This window comes from Erigeron canadensis, chromosome 9 (assembly GCF_010389155.1).
Source record: "Erigeron canadensis isolate Cc75 chromosome 9, C_canadensis_v1, whole genome shotgun sequence".
Classification (NCBI taxonomy): Eukaryota; Viridiplantae; Streptophyta; class Magnoliopsida; order Asterales; family Asteraceae; genus Erigeron; species Erigeron canadensis.
The window spans coordinates 9,791,799-9,818,798 of record NC_057769.1 but is presented as its reverse complement, the minus strand read 5'-3'; the positions used below and the strand labels follow the sequence as shown (position 1 = coordinate 9,818,798).

The window sequence follows — 27,000 nt, the reverse complement described above, 5'->3', positions numbered from 1 at the left end:
TAATGAGAAACCAAAAAGTGTAAATTAATTGTTTTAGATGGGGATTAAAGTGTAAATTGGTATTGAAAAACTAAAAAGTGTAAATTAATTTAGATTAATATTAAAAATTTAGAGGATTAATAAAGATGAAGGATTAGGCTAAAGGAGGGGATTAGGGGTGCCAAGTGTACCCCAACCCCCTCTTTTAGTTATATTATAGATTTAGTCATGCTATATTGCTATTTATCTATAATCTTAATCACACACTAACATTGTATTTTCGAGTTTTTATTAAAAGAAAAGAAAGGAGAAGATTGGATAGGGGAAGAAAGGATATATAATTACATAAAAAGAGGCATTCTCGAGTTGAAAGAAAAGAAAAGAAAGTTGATAGTTAAATGTATTCTTGAGTTAGAAGGGAAGGAAAATAAAGGATAAAAAGATACAATTTTACATTTATAGCCTTGTAGTAATTAAAACCTTTATATAAGTTTGAGGGTTATAACAATAATTTCACTACTTTTCCTTTCAAATCTTGCCAAAAGTGGCAAGAAAGTTTTGGGATCAAAACATCATATTTTTCCATTTCTTTCCCTTCCCTTTTTTTAAAACAAAAACTCAAGAATACAAAAATTAAAAGTTTTTTACCCTTTCTTTTCTTATCTCTTCAAAATAAAACTCAAGAATGCACTCTAAATCTACCCAATATATCTCTAAATTTTTTTTTCCAATCATACGTTATATGTATTCAAACTATTTATCTCTTTTATTCATTAATTTAAATATTTCACTTAATTTCTTTATACCCTTATAAAAATTATTTACAAAGAATATAACCTTTAACCATAAAATAACTATAATACCATTTACATCAATTACTCTTAGATTAATAACCACATCGTTACCACCATCATTACCCGCCGCCGCCACCGCCCATCTCGTGCTAAATTATCGGTATTAAATCCCTATGTTTAACTGAAAACCGTTCAATAATCCCCATGTTATGCGCTTCAAATACCACGTTTGTTTTTATTATTAATTATTAATTCAGTCATGCTATTTATCTATATTTTTAATCTTAATTACTATATAAAACATTTCACCTTCTTATTTCTTTTAAAAAAACTGTATCTATCCAAACTATCCATCTCTTTTATTCATTAATTTAAACATCTCTACCTAATATACCTATAATATCCTTAATGAAATTATTTACAACATACATTTTTCAACCCTTAAAATAACTACAATATCTCATTTTATATCAATTATTTTTATATTAGTGACCACGCCACTATAAACGTCGCCGCCACCACCGCCACCATCACCGTACTGTCACATCGTACAAGCATATGACTAGTACTTAAGGGGAACCCATCTCCCAAAAATCTCAAATAAAGAATTGAACTACCTAAAACACCATCTCTTTTATTCATTAATTTAAATATTTTCACCTAATATACCTATAATACCTTTAATAAAATAATTTACATTATAAATCTCTCAATCTTTAAAATAAATACACTACATCCTTTAACACTAATTACTTTTACATTTATCATCATTGTCACCCTCACCACCCGTCACTGCCACCACCTGTCGCCACCGCCATCCTTTATCTCCACCAACATCGCCGCCACCACCACCCCGCACTGTTATTACCATCACTTTCGGATTGCGTGAACATATGACTCATAAGTAGAAAAGTCCCGTACGAAAATTGTTTCAAAGTTTTGAGAAAAAAGATTTTATAAAAACAAAGCCAGAAAACAATCATCTAAAGAAAAGGCTCATATTCAAAATAAAAAAACAAATTCAAGATAACCCAAACAAATATCTTTGGTAGACGTAAATGATTCTAAATAGGCTAAATGCCTAAATAAAAGTTTTCGTTCAACCCAAACGTAAGCCTAGTAAAAGTTTTAGACATGACCCTAATTAATCTCATTTGAACTTTATGTTAACAACTGCAACCTCTGGTGGTGAGTGAATTGGTGGTAGCCGGAGTGTTCGGAATGAACATTATTGTTGGGTGTGCCATTGACACTCAGGCACAGAAGGATACTGGTATGCCAAAACTTCTATGGAATGCCGGTGGGGCACAATTGGCCGCATCATCTTATATGTTATTGCCATTTTTTGGTGCAAAAGCAAATGGCTTATGGAGTAAACGTGGTGACAACGTTCACTTTAATCCTCCCTAAATCCATTCTGATTCATTAATTTTGTTCTTCATCTTGTACATTGTATTTGGGACACAATAATCGTTGACCCGCAAACTATCGAGTAAAAACCTGCTTTTTCCATTAACAAAATAAGTAATTTCTTCGCAATTAAGAAGAGGGGGAAAGATTACACAAGGCAATATAACCACCCCTCAGACACTTTATATACCTACCAAATTTTAGTACAATTGAGGTAGAGTTAGCTTGTGTGCATTCTTCATATCCACTAACACAACATTCTATTCATCGCATGTACCACTCGGATCAGCATTTTTGATGATCCAAGGATGCTCCAAGATCTTTTCAAGAGATAGCCTTTTTGCAGAGTCCTTCACTAAAAGCTGCATTTATTAATTCCGTAATTATAAAGAATGGAATAAATACTCACACGTTAACTACCTAGTCATACAGTAAGACAAGTCTTGGATGAATATAACTTACTTGGATAATGAGATTTTGAGCTTCAGTGGAAACACGTGGGGTAAAGGGGAAAGTAAGATCAACCTTCATGATCCTATAACAAGTTTATCATCATTAGACTGGATATTACAAAAGGTGGCAATTTTGATCCAATGGCCTATCAAGGAATCGATTTGGCTTGTATATTATCTTTTTTTGAAAAGCAGTGTTTACATTATGTAATGCGTCTGAAGGATTTAATCAAAAGATTCAACTACAAGAATAAGTCACATGGGTTGAAACTCTCCCGGAGGATACTTTTTATTGCATACAACCTCTTAAGAAACTATTTATAAAAAACCTTTACATATGGAAGAAGAGAAACTTTCACATGTCGATTCAGCCAAACCTGACCAAAATTGAAAATAGACTCGTTTTAACAGTTACCCAACCAGCCAGCCAATCCATCTTGCCACATCTAGTTATTACATATAACACAGAAATTAGAACACTAGTCGTATAGGTTTCTTACCTTCTGAAAGTATCTGCTTGGCTGTCTGCTTCAAAAGGAGGGACACCATACAGAAATTCATAGCAAAGAACGCCTAGAGTCCAATTATCGACCGCATAATCATGAGCTTTCTTCTCCACCATCTCTGGTGCTAGATAGTCCAATGTTCCACACATTGTATGTCTCTTGGTTTTTGACTGAACAGACCACCCAAAGTCTGCTATCTTCAATCGACCCTAAAATCAAATATATATTCTCTCTCATAATCTCATATGGTGATGTAAAGTAAAGGTTTTTTCCGTTATCATTTGAATTTATTTTCCATACAGAAAGGTGCCTAGAACTTTAAGTCTTCTTCAAAATCCAAAATGCTAAAAACTATAAAGAAAGCAATGCCAATATGACGGTCATCTTATCATACCTCGTGATCAAGCAACAAGTTCTCCGGCTTAATATCCCGATGGATCACATGTTTCTCATGACAGTATGCTAATGCCTGGGCAAGGCTAGCAATATACTGCACATTATCATAAACAAGCAGATATATATGAAATTGATATAGAGCAGAGAATTAAAAATCATAGCCTTAACTGATCCGGGGATTTCCCGTTAATACTTTCATCATTTCAGCACAGTCACCTTAGTTTTTTACAGTTAATAAACCCAAATTTTGAAATGATTAAGCATAAAGCAACTGCAAATCAACAACTACAAATGTAGAGCTTAGGAGCAGAGATGATTTGCAAGTAAAAACAACAGACAGTGTTTGGAACTTGCAAATAATCTGCACAGGCTAGTGTAGTAATGCCCCTCTTAAAGTCTAGTTTTCATGAAACTATTTTCTATACAAGAGAAATATGGGGCTGCAGGAATGCAATGTATACACAGGGTTACATTTATATAAGTTGGGCATCTGTTTGTGCAGAGCTCTTAACAAAGAGCTAATTGTTCAAGATTGATTATCTGAAGGGGTTGAACATGCAGGGGTATGGGCTTGTATCTCATAATAAATCAGCTATTTTCAGAGATGTACAAATGGGCCAATATGGTTCGTATTATACGAACCATATTTTTATGTGACTACGATTGTGCGTTAGTCACTATGTGCTGTTGCATATTTTTGGTACTGAGTTTGTGCACAGATTGGGCACGGGGGAATGGTCTAAGGACTACCTCAGTTGATATTGCCCTTTGGCCTTAGTTGGTTGTTTCAGAAAGATGAAGAGGCACTCATATGCGCGCAGTCTTCCTGAACACTACCATATCTAAACTGTCGCGGCAAATGATCTTTACATAAAGTTATTGAAGGTCCTATTGTTCTTATGATGTTGATGATGATGTTATGGTAGCTTGACTAGATATATTTAACTGACAAAACCAATATTCGGCATCCAAAGTTGATTTTTTTTTTTATCTTCATTGTTTCTTTTTGTTTAAAGATCAGCATATTATTACAATATATGTCTATATGACTATATCTACTCTTTTGCTCAAAATACTTATACCCTTAACCATCAGAACATTATCAAGATCGTATAAATCATACAACGGTGCGTGTATGTGTGTGATAGGCAAATAAAATAAAATAATTAAAAAAGAAAAAAACAGATGTAGATATACAAAAATACTTACAGTGGCAGCTTGTTTCTCGGAGAAATGACGGGATCTACGAAGCTCTTTATAAAGCTCACCGCCATGAGCATACTCCAAAATCAAATAAATCTTTTCATTATCATGAAACCATCCGTAAAGCCGAAGAACATTCGGGTGTCGAAGACTAGTCTGGATAGCCATCTCTCTTTTGAGCTGATGGTGCATTTTGTATTTTTCAACTTGTTCTTTAAATATCACTTTCAATGCCACTATATATTTGCTCTATTTATATAATAACAAAAATTCAAATCAAAATTAAAATCCTAACTTTAATTAAACTAAATTAAAATATAGATATAGATATGGTACCTTAGATTCACGAGCAAGATAGACACGGCCGAATTTGCCTTTGCCGAGTGGTTTTCCGATCTCGAAATCATCGATTGACCAGTTACGTTTAACTGATGATCCTGGTGAAGATGATGATGACGATGATGATGACACCATTTATGTACCGTTGATATAAATTACTCAAATTAGGATTTGAATTTGAAATTGAAAATGGGAGGAAGTTATATTGATTTGAATAATAGAGGGAGGGATTTTCGTTTCTAAATAAAGTTGCATAACGGTCCCTTCACAAAAGTATGCTCTTTTCTAACTTTTTTTTTTATTACATGTGATATAGGAAATTAGGAATAGGTGGTATTTCACCTTTTTTTTGTGTGTGTTTGCAAGTGGACAAACATTTTTAATAAAATGACATATGAGTATTTTTTAAGAAAATATGACATTTTCAAATATATATATATTTTTTTGTGTGTAATGAATTATAAATTTGTTTTTCGTTAGCCAATTTACGGTTAAAGAAAAATTTACTTTTAACTTAGTGCATATAGAATTCTATTCATTTTTCTATATATTTCAAAGTACTTTCAATTTATATCTCATTCTCATTTAATTTACGTTTTTTTTTCTCCCTCACTTCGAAATCCTGCTCCAATTACCATATAATGTCGTTGCTAGTAACTTTTCTTTTTGTTTTGTTTTTCTTCATATCTGGTGTTAGTTTATCTTTTTAGATCATGAATCTTATGTTGTGGTTTTTTTTTAATCTAACTATGGTTAATTCTACATATGGTTATGGTCTTATTTTTTTAGTAGATCATTACTGATTTGGCTACTTGGTGAAAAAGAAACAAGCTTTTGAACTTTGTTAAAGTCTTTTTAAACACATCTTATATGGAACCAAACACAGGACATCATGCCTAGGAAAACAAACATAACCTTGTGTTATGCAACGAAAACGAATTGGAGAATACTTGATGTAATACCCCAACAAGGCGGAATAATGGGATATCACAAGAAAAGCACAGCATGACATGGAAATTAAGTAGAGACAAATCTAGATGCATTAAAAGGATTGGTAATCCATACAATTTAATCAAATACAAGTCCATGACCATTGAAAAATGCATAAGGAGCACAACCATCAAACGTTTACAAAAGAGAGTACAAAAAATGGCATATGATCCTAAGCATAACCCATAAGCGGGGATAATGAATCACAGATCCACAGTAAGTCCAAGTTCAATCCTAGCATGCAAACCATCAATCATCAACCGACATGTCTTCCAATTACCTGATCACCTGAAAAGTGTACTAAAATGCGTCAACATAAAGTTGGTGAGTTCGTAGGTGTGAGTCCCTCGATAGCTACAGATCGCTCTCGAGATCGTCTATGATTATGTCGTGAGTGCGGAATCCTCACGAGATAACTAGTTTGATTAGTAAACGGGTATATCGCTAATTATCAAGTAAATAATCAGCCGTATGATGCTATATTCGTTTCTATAAGCTATAGAACGAACTTAGATGTCTGGAGTACGTATCTGTCGAATGTGATCATGTATTTTAGGGTATTCATTCGTATATATATGTTTTAGGTCGAACTGGGCTTGCTGGGCTTTGTTCTTAGGTACTTAGCTGCCCAGCCCATGTAACGAAGTTAATCTTCGTTTGTACCAAACGAAGTTTATCTTCGTTTGCCTCTAACGAAGATATACCTTATCTTCGTTAGATATAAGACTTAGTTATATTCCTAAGTGTTATTAAGGAATCCTAACACATATTATGTTTGTACTTGTACATCACACAACAAACATCATACATAACACATATATATAACACCAAAACATGTAATCGATCATTACCAAAACATAAAGTCCATAATCTATCAATTACATATATAGATACGACATAAATTAACATAAGCACCTTGCTGGGAAGTATCACCTCCTGTCTCCCCCTCGATCGCTGCACCCTTTCCTCTATCTTCAACTGGGCGAGAAACATTCCTTTCACCAGCATTATCAGCATCATCATCGTCATTCTGACGTCTTGGTTGAACCGCTGACAATATGCAGACCTCTTCAGGAACTTCTCCCCCTTGATTCTTGACCCAGTTGATCAAAAAGGTTAAGGCAGCGCGAGTATCAGTGAGATCAGACTCCAAAGTGCGAACTCTGGTCTCCAAAAGATCAACACGACGTCCAAGAACAGGAGCAACAGCAGCAGTCGGTCTTGGAGGATCAGGCATTGCTACAGAAGAAGCTTCAACAACACGTCGACGCTTAATTCTGGTATATTGAAGATCAATACTCCCGTGCCTCTTCGCCGGACTAACCGAACTTGCTCTGTTTACAGGATCTTCCATATCCTCAAAAATCTCACGTAATTCAGAATCATGCTGAGCTGCAACATCAGGATCAATCTCAGCAGCAGCAGCAGCAGGAGTAGAGTTAGCTGAATTTGAAAGAGCAGGAATAGCATGACAAGTCTTGCTTCTACGTTCTCTATGGAACGCAACACCCTCTTGATCAAACGACTGATGCGAATGATCACTTGCAGAAGCAGCCGCGACGTCATGAATCATCTTAGTTCGACGTTCAGCAGCATCAGAATCATCTGTGTCTGTCGCATTTGTAGCCGCAGAACCGTCGGAACTATCAACATCATCTCCATCATGTCCATCATCCGAACCAGCAGACTCATCCCCTGAATCATCATCAGAACCATCAACAGAACTCTCAGAAGAACCAGAATCAGAATCGGCATCAACATCATCCACAAACATATCATTCTCAAGACGAGATTGATAGTTTGGATTAATCAGGTGACCAAAAAGTGGTGGATCATGGAGACCAGCCACATTACTCGTATTGGCCTCAAGATCAGCAAAAAGACGCGAAGGCCAAGCATGAAGAACGTAGCGAGGACCTTGGTCATATTCTAAGTCCGGAAAAAAATGTCTAACTATATCCATCACAAAGCGAGGATACAAAAGAAATCGCTTTCTCCCCCTAGCGTTAATCTGATCAATAAACTCTTGATAAAAATATCGGGAGAAAGGATAAGGTCGATTATATACCAAAGCAACCATCTGCGATGCAATCTGAGCAGACAGTTGATCAAATCCAGCCTTGCGATTGCTCAAACAGACGAGCAATGCATATGCTAGATAACGCCATCGTCCTTGAAACCCACTTTTGTCGAAAGGAAGCTTGACCTGTCCAACAAATCCCATCCTTTGAAAGCAACGAAGAAGAAGGGCGAACTCGTATGTCATCTCAACGTCTTCCTCTTCTTCGACGTCTGGTTATGTAAAATAGTGCGGAGCGATTCAGCATTGAAATCAAAAGTTGTGCCTGCAACAGTAGCACGTACAAAACTCTGTCCTTCAACCATGACTTCGTGAGCAGTGGACCAGAAAGAATCAATATACTGCCTAACCAGTCTTGGCGAATCACAAAAAGCAAAAGATAATCGCGAGCGAGCAATATAGTTGAACATGTCATGAAAATGCTCGCAATTGTGCTGATCGGGATCTAGATTCAGTGCAAGATTATGCTTTTTCACAAATTGACGTGGAGCGAGAGCAATTTCTGCAAAACCAACCAAAATATCGAAACAAATATAAATAGTCACGATAAATGAATTGCAGAATTTGAAAAACCCTAATTTGAAAAACCCTAATCCTTAATTTCTCAAAATAAGACTGAACGAAGATAAACACTAAGTTCGTTAAGTATACTGAACGAAGATAAAAGCTAAATTCGTAAGCAATGTCCAAACGAAAATAGATTTTAAGTTCGTAAGAATTAAATCTAAATTTACACCTAACGAAGTTTAAGTTCGTAAAGACTAAACTGTACATGCAAGTTCGTAAGTTATAAAACTTATCTTCTAAGTTCGTAACTTATAAACGAAGTCTAAGTTCGTTTGAATAAACCTAAGGGTGTTAAACTTAGCTAAGTTCGTTCCTTATCAACTTGGGTCTAAGTTCGTAAGGCATCATCTAAAAGTAACTTCGTTTCTACCCAAGTTAAATTCGTTCAATTCAAAATCTAAGTCCATGTGCACACATCTAAATTCGTTTTGAACTAAAGGCTAAATTCGTTCACACAAGTCTAAATTCGTTTGAGTAAACCAGGTGAATGATTACAAGAATTTTATAAACATAATCAAAACAAATCAAATCGAAGATACATGGAAACCTAAATCGTATTCGTGAATGAAAAGAACATTAAACACTTACTTAGATCTCAGTTTGCACAACGAATCAAGAAAACGAATTAAAGTGAGAGAAAAGAAAAAAGTTTGGGTTTTAGGGTTTTGCTTGAAAATAAAAGTAATTTTCGTTTGATGAAGTAACAACGAAGAAAAACCCCTTTATATATGGAAATAACAATGGGCCAACTATGGGTCGGGATTAACTTCACAAACGAAGTTAACCAAACGAAGATAAACTTCGTTTGAACAAAATTGTTTCGAACGAAGATAGCAGTTATCTTCGTAAGAACAACTCTGAAAATATTCCATATTTCAGCAAGTTTCTGAAAAATTTTCAGATTTTCATCCAAGCAATCTTCCAAAACACAACCCTTTATCACAATCTGTACATAGCAAAAACTCGTTAGAAAGCAACCTGTTCATGCCTTGTACTAAAAACGTGCTTAGCACCCAAATTCATAATCATAATGTAAGTAGATAACCGAACATTATAATCTTGAATGAAAACCCATGGTTTAAACGCTATCCATAAACAAACCTGAAAATAATCAATTTAAATATGAACCTCATTACCAATTTGATTATGACACCGAGAACTTCCTTGGATCATAGATATGCATGACAGCAAACCATCTTGAAACACTCAAGTCTTATACTAGATGCCGTCTACAAAACTAACAATGAACAATCCAACACAAATTCACTGAAGAACTTAGAAAAAATATCCAAAAGGTTGTCATAAATCACAACATGAAATTCAAAAGAAACTAATGTCAAAGTTGATTATTTTCATTAAATACATGAATCATAAATAAATAACTATTCCAAGAACAAAAAAACCAGTTCATGTATTCAGCCTTCATATGCTCAAATCTGCACCACAAATATTATCACTACACACCAAGGATCTTATCGCAATGATATCATCTGTGTAAATAACAATGTAGTAACAGAAATTAGCATTCCAACGTTATCTTCTTAACCTGAACACTGCACACTTACCACAGAACTCATCAACGCATTGAGAACAAACAGTATAATGCAGAAAATTCAAGTTACAATCACACTCAATCAAGGTTAACAAATATGAAATAACTAAAAATCTAACAAAAGATCAAGGGAGGTCATTTCTTGTCAAACCCTAAAATGTCACCAAGTTATTAATCAAATACTTAACTTGTTACAAAATAACTTTGACATTTCACATAACACTTGAAAGATCATTTTCTAAACTTAAACAAATTAATGTCCATATTAGAAAATCTTCTTTGTAAACAAACTACACATCCTCATTAAAATTCATATGAAGGAATTCAGCAAAACATATACTCAGAATTTGAATAGGATCTCTCGTGCAATAAGAACTTATAAAAATACTATTTTGACTCAATAAAAAGAAAAATAACACAGAATAAAAATTGCAGAATAATAAACTAATCTAGATTCTAATTAACTTGACTTTATACATTATTCACAGTATGCATGATTACTGCTGATTAGATCAGGTTAGCATGTTACATAAGCCTGCGGGTGAGAAATTATTCTCTTATTATAAGTTCTGAACCGTGACCCAACAGCGATTATCGGTATGTTTGTCCTCTTAAACACTCGGTACGTCCAGTTTCCTTTGTGTTATGACACTTTCGACATACCCTGGCCAAGGACAGTCACCATGTAACCCGAGTAGCCTAATATGCCATTTGAATAGTTTGCGAACTTATGTAACCCACATTCAGATATACTTCCGTAATCGATACAAGCACTAAAATAAAAAGTGTTCAATATATTCAAGAACATCCTTAACCAATCATGAGACACTTTGTGGATAATTGAATTGAATTACTTTGTGATTTCACATATTTGCGTCTGCATTTCATGATTTATAAGGAACCCGTGATTTTCTATGAGATCCATGTAGCGAACTTTCCGACAACCTATCCCAAGTTGGAAGCTTTAGGTAGGCTAGGTATACAAAGATACCCCGAGGACATACTTGTCCGAATCTCAAAGACCACATTAGCCCCTTAATTTGCATTTAATTGATTTGCATAACAATATCACATTTACTTTTATGCTCATGATTGGTAGAGGTTCGTGCCTATTCATTGAATAAATCTTATAGTAATGCTAGATCTTTCACAAAATTTAAGGACTAGATCAATTCATTACTGAAAAGCAAGCAATCTCAGCCATATATCTGAATATGTTTTCCACAAGAACAGTATATAATTTAAGTTCAGATTGAAGAAAACCTTGGTACTTTGTGTCTACCGATATATCCCAAATTGTAATCACTGAACTAATCAGTTATATTACGATTAAGCAGGCTTAAAAGCTAAAGTATCGTCACTTCTCATCATTTAGCGCAGTAACCTTACTTTATTCATATTTTTGGATTTTCTATTTTTCAATGTTTTTTTGTATTTTTCTGACACTAGATATTTACAAACTTATACTAAGACAACTCTTTTTGTATTTTTTTTTATGACTCTATCTATGTACAACTTACACTACAAAGACACACAAAAATAATTTTAAGTTCTTTGAGAGAAACTACTCGGCATTCTTCATACCATTGAGTTGAAATAACAACTCAAGACGAGGTCCATCAAAAGCTTTAGTGTATAGATCAGCAAGATTATCATCAGTAATAACCTTTTCTAAATGAATAAGCTTTTTCTCAAAACAGTCACGTATGAAATGATACTTTATATCTATGTGCTTGGTGACTTTAAAGTTTTTCGGATTCTTGGTAATATCTATGGCAGATTTATTATCAATACAAATGGGAGTATTGGAGATATTCATACCATAATCGCGCAGTTGTTGCTGTATCCAAAGCACCTGAGAACAGCAATATCCAGCAGCAATGTACTCTGCTTCACAGGATGACTGTGCAACAGATGTCTGCTTTTTGCACTGCCACGATACAATTCTCCCCCCTAAAAGCTGACATCCACCTGACGTTGATTTCCTATCCGAGTTGTCACCACCATAATCCGAATCAGTATAAGCTACGAAGTCAAAAGAACCATACATGGGATACCAAAGACCTAGACGAGGCTTGGCTTTCACATAACGAAGGATTCTTTTTGCAGCTTTCAAGTGAGACTCTTTCGGATTAGCCTGATATCTAGCACACATAGAAACAACAAAGGTAATATCTGGACGTGAGGCTGTCAGATACATCAAGGATCCAATGATAGCTCGATATTGAGTGGCATCGACGGATGGATCATTAGGCTTATCAGGACACAACCCATGATTAGTCTTAATGGGAGTAACAGCATCCTTAGCATCAGACATGCGAAACCGAGTAAGCAGATCTTTGACGTACTTGGTCTGATGTATAAAGAAGCCATCCTTCAGTTGATCCACCTGTAGTCCAAGAAAGAAGGTTAATTCCCCCATAGCACTCATCTCAAACTTAGCCTTCATGCTCTGTTCAAATTCCTTGCACATTTTGTCATCAGATGAACCAAAAATGATGTCATCGACATAAACCTGTACAAGCAAGTAGTCCTTCCCTTTCCATTTAATAAACAACGTGCTGTCTATAGAACCTCTGGTAAAACCACTTTCCTTCAAATGTGTTGACAATTTTTCATACCACGATCGAGGAGCCTGATGTAAACCATATAAAGCCTTATCGAGACGATATACTTTATTAGGAAAGTCTGGATCCTCAAACCGGCAGGTTGTTCTACATACACTTCTTCTTTAATATCGCCATACAAGAAGGCACTCTTTACATCAAGCTGATACACCTTAATACCTTTATAACTAGCATATGCCAGAAATAATCGAATAGCTTCAAGTCTAGCTACAGGTGCAAATGTCTCATCGTAATCAAAACCTTCTTGTTGCTCAAATCCTCTAACCACCAATCGAGCCTTATTTCGAGTGACTACACCTCTGTCATCTCGTTTACAACGAAAAACCCAACGCGTTGTTAAAGGAGATTCACCCGGAGGTAAGTCAACTAACTTCCATACCTCAAGCTTTCGAAACTGAGCCAATTCTTCTTGCATCGCCTCAACCCATGACGGTTCCTTAAGAGCCATTCCAACATTCTTAGGCTCAACCTGAGAGATAAAGCAGTAATACAAGTACCAAGTAATTGCCCCAGTATCCTTAACTTCAGCAAACATACACGACGGTTTCTTAGATTGATTCCTCGTGCGAACAGAGGCAGAAGCATCACCAATGATTTGCTTGACTGGATGATCCTTGTTGACTCTGGTTTGAGGAACCTTATCGACAGAAAGATCATCTCCCAAATTCGTCTGCACATGTTGCTCTGGAGTTTTATAATCTGGAGTGTTAGGCTCCTCCTGAGTTTCACCTTCCGTGTCATCAGTATCATAGAAAGGAGAATCAGGTAGAGGTACATGCAAAGGATCAGTAGGAACTATAGGAGCAGGCTCTAAGGTGAATCTGCTACTTTTGTCCCACTAGATTCTCCAGATTCAGAGGTAGGCGCAACTATTGGTGAGGAAACAGAAGAAGAACCAGAAACCGGTCCACCATCCAGAGGATCATGAAGAGTAACGACATCCTCCACTGTTGGAACACCTGCAAAAGAAACAGGACCACGAAAAGAAGTGAAGACACCATCATAATCAAAATTATTAGCAGGACCAAGGTGTACAGCAGGTTTATGACTGACAATTACGACATTTGTACCAAGATCTACTTTGCCAGTCTTCTGATTGTACACACGCCTAATCGGTGTACTTGGAACATAACCCAAAAGAAACCCTCCTCAGATTTAGGTTCAAATTTCCCTTGAGGAAGAGTTTTAAGAAAAGTGCACGGAACACCGAAAGGCTCAACATTCTGTAAATTGGGCTTTTTGTTGTGCAACGTTCATAACTAGTCTTCTTAAACCGTTTAACTGTCAAAACCCGATTCAGAATGTGACAAGCTGTATTCACTGCCTCTCCCCAGAAAGTAATAGGAAGCCCTGAATCAGCAAGCATCGTCCTGGCTGTCTCAATTAAAGTCCTGTTCTTCCGTTCAGCCACTCCATTCTGTTGTGGCTCATATGGTGCACTGTACTGATGTTGAATTCCTTTGGTCAAGCAAAATACAGTAATAGTATTATTCTTGAACTCAGTACCATTGTCACTCCTGATTCTCTTAACTTTGACTCCATGGACATTTTCAACTTGCTTGACAAAATCCATAAATCGTTCGGCAGTCTCATCCTTGGTCTTCAGAAAAAATACCCATGAGTACCTCGAGTAATCATCAGTGATCACCAAACAGTAAGACATCCCTCCAATGCTTCTTTTGTTCACAGGACCAAAGAGATATGAAGTAATTCGAATGGTTTGGAAATAGAGTTGAGTACTTTGGATTTATGCGGATTCTTATGTTGCTTCCCTTTCAAACACGGTACACACTTATCTTCCATCCCAAACTTCTTAACAGGCACACCATCAACTAACCCAAGACTGATAAGTTCATTCATCTTCCGAAAGTTGATATGTCCCATTCTACGATGCCATATGAGAGATTCAGACTCATTTGCCTTGCTCAACAAACAAAGGGGCTCCTTTGGATTATCAACACCTAAAAGTAAACCATAGATGTCTCTCTTCCTAGGAGCTTTGAGCATAATCCATTCTTCTGGAATAACAAAACCCGGCTTCAAGATGTATGCCTCCTTTTCTGTGAAATGAACATTGTTGCCCTTATCACAGATCTGTGAGACACTCATTAGATTGTGAGTAAGTTGTTCCACATAGTTAACTCTTTCTAGAGTTAGTTGTCCATTGACGACATCTCCTTGACCGGTGATGTTGCCGCCCTTGGAACCAGCAAAACTAACATATGACCCATTTATACCAGTATAATTGGACAAGAGCTTCTTGTCCCCTGTCATGTGCCTGGAGCATCCACTGTCAAGGTACCACAAATGAATAGGTTTCCTAGGAACTCCCTACACATAAAATGAGAAATATTAGTTATCATTGGGGACCCAAACCTTCATAGGTTTGGGTCGTCCCTTCTCATCCTTGAGAATCAGTTCAGTCCAATATCCATTGCTAGAAGCCGTGGGTGTGACTTGATTCTCAACTTGTCTTCTCACTGGAGAAGACGTCTGACCGCTCGTTGGAGAAGGTCTTGGGGAATGAAGGCCAAAAGAGGGTCTAACACTTGAATGAATTCGGTCATAAAATGAATTACGACTTGAAGGTGTTGTGACCGACTCGAACTCCCACTGGGGGTAGTGAATCTTTGTCCCATAGGGGAAGAACCTTTTGGTGGAGATTCACGTCGTTGAGGTATAGTAAACAGTTTTGAAGAAGATTGAACTTTAGTTTCATGAACCTGTTTATCATTACCCAACCCCTTTTTCCTTCCGAGGTGGAAACCTTTGAAGGAGAACCCAATCTCCGAGGTCGATTAGGACATACACTGTAAACATGACCTTTTTCATGACAAGCAAAGCAAGAGAGGACCTTAGTTTTTTTCTTTGTATCTACCTTATTATTGGTACTTACAGATTCACTATTGTCCACTGATTTACTTGTTTTACTAGGATCCTTATGGTCTCGTTTGGTCGGTGATATCCTAGACTTACTTGGGGACTTCTTTCGAGCAGGCATTAAGATATGCTTCAAAGCCTTAGTTGCTTCGACATTAACAACTAATTCATCTTCAGATTGACTATCCCTAGACTGCTTAGGTAAAGGAGTTTGACGCAACTGACTTAAGCGCTTCATATCCTTAATATCAACATCCCAGACTTTATCAATCCTCTTAGGGTCAATAGATGATAACGGAAATTCTAACTCAGTGTAGACCCTACTACTCTTACGAAGTGTAAAGTGAGTAATACTGTCTTTTTGACCATAAGAAGTGGACGAATCTAGGACGACACCTTTCAATTTCTCTTCCTTGGTAGGTTGAGAAGAAACTCCTTTAGACTCTGCTGTCTCCTCAGTCAAAGTAGGCTTAGGAGACGAGTCTTTTGATTTACCAACATCAACACTAGGTTGAAGTAGGACTTCAGGAATATTAGGTTCTACAGGAGTATAATTATTGTTGAAAGGAGGAGGCATGCTATTGTAAGAAACCTTAGCAGTGTCAGAACTCTTAGATGGAGAGTCCTCAAACTTTTTCCTGTGCATCAAAAGCTCATCATGTCTAGCTGAATCAACCTTAGCTTGTAAGTCCACTATTTCTATTCTAGCATCAGCCAGTTATTTCTCAATAGTAGAACACTTTTTAGCTAATAATGCATAAGCTTCACCACCTACTCTTTCTACAGCCACAGCATGTTTAACTTTGTCTTTCATAGCATTAATATCAGACTCTAAAGATTTAATCCTATCCTTTAAAATTTTTTCTCTATCAGTGACAGTTAAATCTTTTTTAATCAACTTATCTCTTTCTTCATGAGCAGCATTAACAACAGATTCTAAATGCTTAATTAGTTCATTCTTTTGTTCAATTTCATCAAACATTCGATTAACAATTTTGCAAACATGAACAATAGTACGAAGAGAGTAAGATACCTGTTGATCTGCTTCTTTGCAGTCTGCCATGTACGCGACAAAGTCATCCACACTCATGCCTGCTGGAATTTCATACTCCTTCATCTGCTCTTCAATCGTCTTTTCAACCTTTTCAGTAGCATAATCGTCTTTGTTCTCAGCAGCGTTCACCTCTCCAGAATCTTTCGTATCAGCAACCTCAACCTCTTCATCAGACTCAGAATCAGTGTCATATACCTGAGTAGAAGATTCCAAGTTCGAGCTTTGAGCATTTTCATACAGATGCTCATCACTGTGGTAAACTGAGGTGTCCGAGAAATCCTCAACAGAATCTGCTATTTGAGCCATATCATCAACTATTTCGGCCAAATAAGCATTATTAGTCTCATCCTGTGGAAGATTCCAGACATAAGAACCATCAGGTTGAACAGCTACGATAGCCTTGTCATTGCTATTTCCAGTAGTATCTTCAGTCAACAAGAGAGCTATACTTGCATTCGGATTAAAAGGACGATTACCACCTCTATCTTGACGGGTAGGGGTAATGTTGACATCTCTCTTTGGTCGTTGACATTCTTTGGCAAAATGTCCAAAGCCATCGCAATTATAGCACTTAACCTTTGACTTGTCAAAGCCCTGAGTACCCCCAATAAGTTGTCGACCTGTTCGTTGCATAAACCGTTGCACTCTCCTGGTGATCATCGCCAAATTCCATTTCAGATCCATTTCTTCAACATCATCTGGATCTATTTGGTCATAATCTTCATCAATGAGTGTTGGATCCGTGATCCTCCCTACAACAAAAGCTTCATGTGCAGCACACATTGCGGCAAATACATTCATCCTTCCCTCAGCAGATTTCATATCCATGGGCATAGACTTGTAACCAGCAGAAGTAGATGAAATGTTACCAAACGTCATATTTCCTGGCTTAGCATTCTCATTTGTCTTTCGAGCCTTGAAACCAGCATCAGAAGCCATGAAACCGGCAGAATCATCTCCATCCATAACACAATTAGAACCCTCTTTCGTGCCAGATTTACCAACCCCAGAAAAGAATGCATTAATATCAGCTGTAGGATTTTTCATAGTGGCATGATAAAGAGATGGATCTTGTGTGAAGTTGTCTTGGAGATCCTTTGCCTTATCCTTCATTTCTCTGGGCAAACCATCCAAGAATTTATCCACTATCTCAGTAGGAGTATACTTAAGATCAAAATAGGCTAACTCAGCAAGAAGATGTTGAAATCTCAAGATAAGATCCTCAACTAGTTCGTTCTTGGTAGCATTAAAGCAATCAAATTGTTTCTTAAGCATCTTAACTCTATTTTGCTTCAATAATGGATCACCTTCACAGTGAGCTTCAATAGCATCGAACAATTGCTTTGAAGTCTTGTACTCCTGCTTAGGAAAAAGGTGCACTAATTCTTGAGGGATGCACATCCTAAGAGTAGAAAGAGCCTTAACTTCAACAGCATACAAGGATTTTTCTTCGCCTTTTAACTCTCCTACCTTGTAATTAGTTGTAACACCGTTTACAGTAAGAGTTGGCCATTCATATCCTTCAGTGATCATAATCCACATGTTCAAATCTTCTCGTTGAATATAATCTTCAAATCGACCTCTCCAAGCCCAGAAGTCAGCCAATGAAACTAACTTCGGTGGAGAATTAGTACGTCCAACGAGATGATCATGATAGACAAGAGAATTCAGGTATTGAGCAACAGCAGTGTTGGTTGACGAGGAAGCCATTTTGTAAATTTCTGCACTGAACGAAGATAGATTTTAAATTCGTTTGAATGAGAGAAACGAAGATAGGATTAACTTCGTTTGCAGAAAGGAAACGAAGATAGAATTATCTTCGTTTGAAGGAAAGAAACGAAGATAATGCTAAATCCGTAAGGTGAGAGTAAACGAAGATAACTTGAAATTCGTTTGAAGGAACTTAACGAAAATAAAGCTAAAAACGTTGGAAGAACTCGAAACGAAGATGAGGTTAAGTTCGTTTGCTAAATTCGTTTGAGAAAACGAAATTAGAGACAGTAAGGGTATCGGGAGGTTGATTTTCAGAGAAAAGAATCAAACAAAACGATCTTGAACCTTCGATAAGAAATCGATTGGCTCTGATACCACTTGTGAGTCCCTCGATAGCTACAGATCGCTCTCGAGATCATCTATGATTATGTCGTGAGTGCGAAATCCTCACGAGATAACTAGTTTGATTAGTAAACGGGTATATCGCTAATTATCAAGTAAATAATCAGCCGTATGATGCTATATTCGTTTCTATAAGCTATAGAACGAACTTAGATGTCTGGAGTACGTATCTGTCGAATGTGATCATGTATTTTAGGGTATTCATTCGTATATATATGTTTTAGGTCGAACTGGGCTTGCTGGGCTTTGTTCTTAGGTACTTAGCTGCCCAGCCCATGTAACGAAGTTAATCTTCGTTTGTACCAAACGAAGTTTATCTTCGTTTGCCTCTAACGAAGATATACCTTATCTTCGTTAGATATAAGACTTAGTTATATTCCTAAGTGTTATTAAGGAATCCTAACACATATTATGTTTGTACTTGTATATCACACAACAAACATCATACATAACACATATATATAACACCAAAACATGTAATCGATCATTACCAAAACATAAAGTCCATAATCTATCAATTACATATATAGATACGACATAAATTAACATAATGTCTCAATCTAAACGACATATCAAATCTAAGTTGCTGTTGTCACATCAACGTACATCAACAGTAGGTTTAGATAAAGAGATCAAATGTGTCGGGATAGCAACCGTTAACGTTACACGAGGATTAGTATACCTAATCATGTCCACACAAATCAACGCAAGTCAACGTTTAACAATATTGATAACCGGCACGACTTACATGATGAACAATGCATAAAATACATTTCCTGACACGACTTACATAATGAATAATGCGTAGTAACCGGCACGACTTACATGATAAACAATGCGTAAAAATACATTCCTAGCACGACTTACATAATAAATAATGTGTAATAAACCGGCACGACTTACATAATGAACAATGCGTAATCATAACACATGCAATCCCGTGAACAAGCAAAACAAGTAAGTAACCATCATCTCATTCAATATCATAATCAATCATATCAACTAACAAGCATTTAACAAACGAGTACACTTTCCACCCCAAATAACGTAAACGTAGGGGCTACGAAACTCACCTTTGCTTTAAGCGTTGGTAGAAGGTGACTAAGCGGATAAGCGGGGAGCACAACGGTCACAAACCTATTATATCACATTAAATCATCACATTATGGATTACGTTACATTATAAGTCACCCTAGGTCATTACAAGACACCCCAAGGTCGGACGTCGGATACACGATTGGAGAAACGAGGGACTCGGGAAAAATGGTGATAGCTTCTCATAAAAAGGATGATACTAAGAGAAACTAGACTCCCATACGATTCTAACGATAGGTCATACACCTAAAACGGACTTACGGATCAAAAGTTACGATCGAAACAAGGTAAGCGAGTTTCTGGAGGATAGGTGTGACGCACCAAAATGCAGGTGCGGCGCACCAAGTGAGGGGTGCGGCGCATTTTTTGCCCAGAAACCTCAACTAGACTTTGGTGCGGCGCACCAAGGAGGAGGTGCGACGCATCGATGCCCAGATCAGTTCCAAAACATGCCAAACACGAACCAAACTCAATTTTTGACATCCAAATCGATTTGTGGTGCTTCAAGGTTCATTTTTAGGCTTAAACAAACATCATTGAGTATAAACAAACATGTTTCATCAAACAAATTCAATCCTTTAACACAATTACATGTCCAAATCGTTCTTGACCCAAACTAACCCTAATGAAACCCTAATTGGACCCATTTCAAGTTTTAGCCCGATTTTGACCAAGGGTTTCTTAGATATGACTGGTAATGACGTTATAAACATAAAAGAAAGGATTTAAGACGAATTTAACTTACCAAGAGAGTCGAAATCTTCCAAATTCGGGTTTAGGGCAAAAACTTGGATGAACACCTTTAAATCTTGATTTCTTTGAAGAGTAAAGATTATTGTTGTTATTGTTACTAGATTTAGTTAAATTTGATATAAAAATACAAGTATTTGGTGAAATTAAATGTTGAATTTATGAAGATTAGAGGTGGTGGTTGAAAGAGAGGGGAAAGGAGTAATGAGGGAGAGAAAGAGGTGGGTAAGGAAAAGATAAGGGAAAGAAATGAAGTGTGGAGATGGGGGGCTGGGGTGAGGCCGGCCTAGGGAGTCCATTTTTGGGCTCCCGCTCCGCTAAATTCGACAAATAGCTAAACGTTAACCATTTAAACGCTAACACGAGACCGTTTACACAATTAGACTTCACATTACGTTACTATGAAACAAAGTGTTCGATAATTCATGTAAATTAAAAAATTCGCTCATTTTCAAATATCATTTAGTTACAAGTCAATTAAGTAAAAAAAAACACACGAATGTTACACTTGATGGCACAACGACACACTTTAAAATGTTCCAATTTTGATAGATTTTAGGTTCATATGTGCAGGTTATATAAAAAGGTGTAAAGGAAGGGTAGAAAATAATATTCGACCCATAGTAGGTTGTCTATAGTCCTTTCAAAATTACCAATGTATGAAAAAGAATAATTGTTGTGAATCATTCGGATGATTCATATTTAGCTAATAGCTATGGGCCTATGTACGAATCAAAAGTTATATAGTGTCCCTCATAACTGAAAGGGAGAATTTCGTACTCCTTTCAATGAGTTAAATACCTTTGCAGACTTTAAATCTCGTTCACCCTATCTACACATCTTAGCTCGTCGCAAAGCTCTCGTCAAGAAGAACGCAACCCACAAACATATTGAACATATATATTACTGGATCCTAATTTTATCTGTATCTAAAGTTGGTAAAAAAAATCAAATTATTCACCAAATTTTGCAGCAAACATATAATAACAGAGTTTCTGAAATTTTGCAGCAAACATATAACAATAAGTTGGATACACACAATTCTATTAAACTATGCCGGGATACATACAACAGAGTTTCTGAAATTTCCAGACATTCTTATTTCAAGCTACAACTAAAAAACATAATAAAATGTCACTGACATCAATTACTAATCACCTGTTCACTTGGAAACTTCTTACAACAATACTTGTGAATAACATCACAGAACATATACCACACACTAATCAAGACAGTAAAATATTTAGTCCTCCATGAAGTGTTGATTACCAATGGTGCCATAACCAACCAAAACCCAGCACCAAATCCACATAAAATGCTAATCAGCAAGCCCCAATTTCTACCACTTGAACCATTATCACCTTCTTCTTGATCTCGTGCATCTGGGACTTCCATTCTGCAACGTTTACTGACTGGATCGCCACAAAGTTTGTTACCATAGAAGCTAGACTCATCAAAACCTTGAAGTTGTGTGCTTGATGGTATTGAACCAGTTAAATCGTTGTAGGAAACGTTGAAACTACTTAAAAAGTTCAAACGTGACAAGCTCATAGGAAATTTCCCGGATAGTTGGTTCAGAGATATATCAAAAGATTCAAGAAATTTCATGTCTCCAATTTTGTTTGGAATTTTTCCTGTCAATTGGTTTCTTGACAAATTCAATGATTGTAAATTCTGAAGGGACATCAGCTCATTTGGAATGTGTCCTGATAATTTGTTACTAGAAAGGTCCAATATCATCACTAGACGAAGTATAGTACTATATTCTTCCTCTCGTCCCTTTGTCACCAACGAGGCACTACCCAAAAGATCTGTGCCAAGTACCGATAAGGTAAAAATTCGACCACTTGAAGTATTTCCTTTCCCTGAAAGGACATTGAACTTGTCGAAGCATTTTGGAATATTTCCTGTTAGATTGTTATGAGCCAGGACCAGAATTTGAATTGTGGTAAGACCACAAAGCTCATGAGGAATATTTCCATCAAATTTGTTAAAACCAAGGTGTAAAATTCCCAAGCTTGAGAGTTGACCCACCCATTGTGGAATTCTTCCAAAAAGTTCGTTTCTACCAAGTTGAAGGATCTCTAAGCTCGTTAAGTTGCTAAGAGAAGCCGGTAAGCTTCCAGAGAGCTTGTTGTTGCACAAGTTTAATGTTCCTAGAGAAGATAAAGATCCAAGAGTTGGTGGAATCACACCTGACAGATTATTGTTCTCCAAACTAACAAATGACAAAGTTGGCCACTTCAACCAACAGTCTGGAATGACTTCGGAAAGTTGATTATTGGCAAGATTTAGAAATTCAAGACTTTTTCCACCATTGAGACACAAAAAATGATTCATGGATCCTGCAAATAAGTTATTTGATAGATCCAGCTTTTGTGCCTGTGAATTTTTTGAAAGTTGTGGTAAATGCCCACTGAAATTGTTTGAACTCAAGTCAATAATTGAAAGCTTAGCAGGGATGCTAAATAACCTTCCTTGAATATTATTTTGGGACAGATTGAGGTGTCGTAGATTTGAAATCGATGTCCAGAATTCATCAGGGATGGTTGATGAAATTTTTGTGTCGCTTATGTCTAAACGATCTAAATTCTTCTGCAACTGCAGCCACGATGGAAATTGTGACCCGAGATCCCAAGACCTTAACAGCAATATCTGCAGCTGGAATGAGGGAACCCAGTTTGCAATGTGTGGCCTTAGGGACAACTAATTACCTGTTGCCCGTAATACTCTTAGTCTGTCAAGTTTTTTAAAGTGAGCTTGAGTTACAACACCAGTCAGCAAGTTATAAGATAGATCGAGAAAAGTCAAGTTAGAAAGTACACCAAGGCTATCAGGAAGGCTGCCATTCAGTTGGTTATCACTCAGATCTAACGTCTCCAATGACGATAATTGTCCAATTGAGTTTGGAATTGAACCAGAGATCTCATTCTCTTTGATTGATAATGACCTCAAAAATGATAGTCTTCCGATTGATGAATCCGGTAGATGACCAGACAGACCTGAGTAAACAAGAGATAATGACTCCACGCGAGGTGATTTGCACTGTAAAATACTCTCAAGAAGAGATGTAAAACTCATATTTTGAAATTTGTTACCTGAGAGATCTATACGTCGCAAATTGCAAAGGTAACCAAATGATTTGGGTATTCTTTTACTGAGTTGATTTTGTGACATATCAAGGCTTTGAAGAGAAGTCAAATTGTGAAGGGAAGCTAAAACAGAACTTGTAAGACCACAACTTTGAATTTCCAAAGAAATGAGATTACTACCTATACTAGACAACTCCTTTAAAACTAACGAAGAATTTATAAAATCATTCCCAGATACATGAAGAACCTCAAGAGACGTCAAGTTACGAAAGCTAATCATACTACTCCTAATATGTCCATGAAAATTACACTGACTTAAATCCAATGAAACTAGACTTGATATACTGAAAAGCCACTGAGGAATGGAAGTATTTTCGAAAAAGTTATTGGAAATATCAAGCAAGGAAAGGGATGTTAGATTAAGTCTAGAAACATGGTGATATACATTTGTGAGTAGACAATTTGACATATGTAGTTCTTCCAAAAAAGGAAGTGTGTTGATCACTTGAAGCCAGTCACCTCCTTCGCTTAGGTCTACGCCACTCATATCCAGGTGACGCAACAAATGGAGATTAGACAACCACCGCATGTTCAACATTTGAGTCAGTTCGGATCCATAACTATCATCATAAAAACTTCCAAGAGAAAGGACTTCTAGTCGAGAAAGATTCCAGATTTGAGGAGGGATAATGCCACCAAATCTTGAACTTGAGAGGTTAAGATATTTCAAATTTTGAAGAGAACCGATGAAGCTAGGAACATTAATCTCTGAAAAATCATTGCAGCTCAAGTCTAGATACTCGAGCTTTTTCAAATTTAGGAGGGAGGGTCTTATCTCCCCACCTAAACGACGCTTTGAGATTTCATCATATTCTTTTGAAGTAGTGTAATCAAAAACACGACAATAACCACCAAACCCACGAAGATGAATACGATGAACATGACCAGTAATATTGTCACAAACAATCCCAGTCCACCTGCAACATTCGCTCTCTTGACCAGCCCATGAAGCGAGCTGGTCTGCACGATCAATGAGACCATGTTTGAACTCAAGAAGTGCTCGTCTCTCAACATCTTTGCATAATGCTACATGACTGAAGTTTTTAGTAGACAAACAGAAATGAAATAAGGCCAGAAAAAGGAGGAAGAAAAAGTTGTATGATGAACTCATATTTGTTAATTAGTGATGAAGAGAATAACAAAATGTCACTATGATTTTTATAATTTTGGTCTCTTCACTTCACCATGTTCACGCGGAAAATTCTAAGAAAATTAACAATGGTCGGATAACTATTTATGATGTTTTATTGTAAAGATAAGTGAAGGTCAACGATCGACCATGGTCTTTGCTTTTTATATCTCTTCACTTTATGATTTTATTGTAACGATAAATGAAAGAAAATGTATTAAACTTATGAACTTATCTCGTTTTGTTATGATATGCACTACCACCTTGATCGCGAGATCTATATGTTCTCGTAAACGATAGAAGAAAAAATGGGCGAAGAGCATAAATATCCATTAATGTTTCATAAATAAATAGGTCCTTCCCAACATATATGTGGTACAATGTGGTCAACAAAATTTGTTTGTAAAAGTAAAAGACGCCATCGGACTTACCCTCTAAAAGTAAAACACGTACATCAGTAGACCTATTCACTAGAGAAGGATCCAAAAATTTGTCCTAATATTTATTTCATCAAAATTTAATATGTATAATACACTTGTTTTTTTTTTAATCATTGTATCTCTTGATTTTTCGCATCCTATTCATATGATTAGGCTAATGTATATAAATGATATGATATATCATATTTTATCTTCTAAGTAATTCTTTTAACAGCAAGAGCATAACTATACGGCATGACAAAATCAAAGATCAGTAAGCATAACATAATTTAAAAATATGAGATTGAAAGACAATCAGTAATTGCATATGTCGTAAAATCATACTACTTTTAAAAGATATATTTAGTAGGAAGATATATCGTGGTCTCGTGGATGTGGGTGGGGATGAGAATTTAATTGACAAATGAATGGAAAAATAGATTCAATAAAGGGATACCACACATTTTAGAAATCAACTGTCATTGTACTATTGGTAATTAATGTGGTTTGTCTTTTAGAAAAACTCAGTCAATTTTTTTTTTTCAGAAAATGATAAATTCTCCTAACCAAATAGTTTAATTCCTCCTAATACATTAAGAAGATGACATGTGGTATCCACTAATTTTCTTTCCTAATCTTGTCCCCTGATTTTTTTCGCATGTCATCGTCTCATAGTTAGAAGAATTATTAGGCCATTTGGTTAGGAGGATTAATCCTTTTCCTTTTCCACATTCTTGACTTTTACAAATCAACTAAATTAAGGTAATAAACCGAAAAACTACTAGTTGTTTGAATGAAAAATGACTTACTGAGCTCTGTATAAACTATTTTTTTCATTAAGCTAAGCCAAACTTGATCTAATATCAGCTAGAAATTTTGTTTTTTTAAAGAAAAATATCACCTAAAATTAATAGAGTTAAAGTTATTATTTGACCCAAACTATACTGACATTACAAACTACAAAGTTGTAATGACCTATTGGTACTATCATATAAAGTAAAGTAATTATCAAAATTCACAAATCTTCCTTCGTGTTCATCATTTTTCACAAATAAATGAATAATGGCTGTATACCTTGAAATGCATCCACACGATGAAGCGATAGACTACTTTTAGAACATTCAGCAAGCACATGCAGTTGCAGGATGACGGAGTTCGACTCTTGCCAATTAGACTTTGTATACCGGTGGGGGTTTATGGTGACATGATTCATGAGATAATAGTTGCGCTTAATTAAAAATAGAAATGGTCTGGTAAAAGTGGGATTTAATCATGCAATACGTTGAGGTACCGGGAATTTATAAAAGTTTTCATTTTCATTAGCGTAGGAATGAAGCCAAACTTGGCTTAAGAACAACATAGTAAAGAACAACTATGGGCTAATTAGAAAATAGTCCTCTAAACTAAACTAAAGATATCTAAGTATATACATATCTTACACATACAAACACTAATTTCGAATTAATGGGTGAAAGCTAAGAATGAAAACTACTCATTCATACTCACTCCAT

General features: G+C 36.2%; 3 protein-coding genes across 3 annotated transcripts; all 3 read right to left on the bottom strand.

The window, feature by feature from the left end:
• Positions 1–1,809: 1,809 nt before the first annotated feature.
• On the bottom strand, positions 1,810–5,234 carry LOC122582913 (serine/threonine-protein kinase Aurora-3-like). Its single transcript, XM_043755343.1, has 6 exons — positions 5,077–5,234; positions 4,747–4,989; positions 3,536–3,631; positions 3,136–3,350; positions 2,646–2,718; positions 1,810–2,545 (listed from the first exon to the last, which is right to left on the bottom strand). Exons 1-6 carry the CDS (start codon positions 5,212–5,214, stop codon positions 2,444–2,446), a joined length of 867 nt encoding a protein of 288 aa, XP_043611278.1. The 5' UTR covers positions 5,215–5,234; the 3' UTR covers positions 1,810–2,443.
• Positions 5,235–21,816: 16,582 nt separating this feature from the next.
• On the bottom strand, positions 21,817–23,914 carry LOC122582419 (receptor-like protein EIX2). The gene has a single exon (XM_043754809.1). The coding sequence runs from the start codon at positions 23,127–23,129 to the stop codon at positions 21,933–21,935; it is 1,197 nt and encodes a 398-aa protein (XP_043610744.1). The 5' UTR covers positions 23,130–23,914; the 3' UTR covers positions 21,817–21,932.
• LOC122583169 (receptor-like protein EIX1) lies at positions 23,496–26,738 on the bottom strand. The gene is made up of 2 exons (XM_043755596.1): positions 26,564–26,738; positions 23,496–24,967 (listed from the first exon to the last, which is right to left on the bottom strand). Exons 1-2 carry the CDS (start codon positions 26,700–26,702, stop codon positions 23,496–23,498), a joined length of 1,611 nt encoding a protein of 536 aa, XP_043611531.1. The 5' UTR covers positions 26,703–26,738.
• Positions 26,739–27,000: the final 262 nt, after the last annotated feature.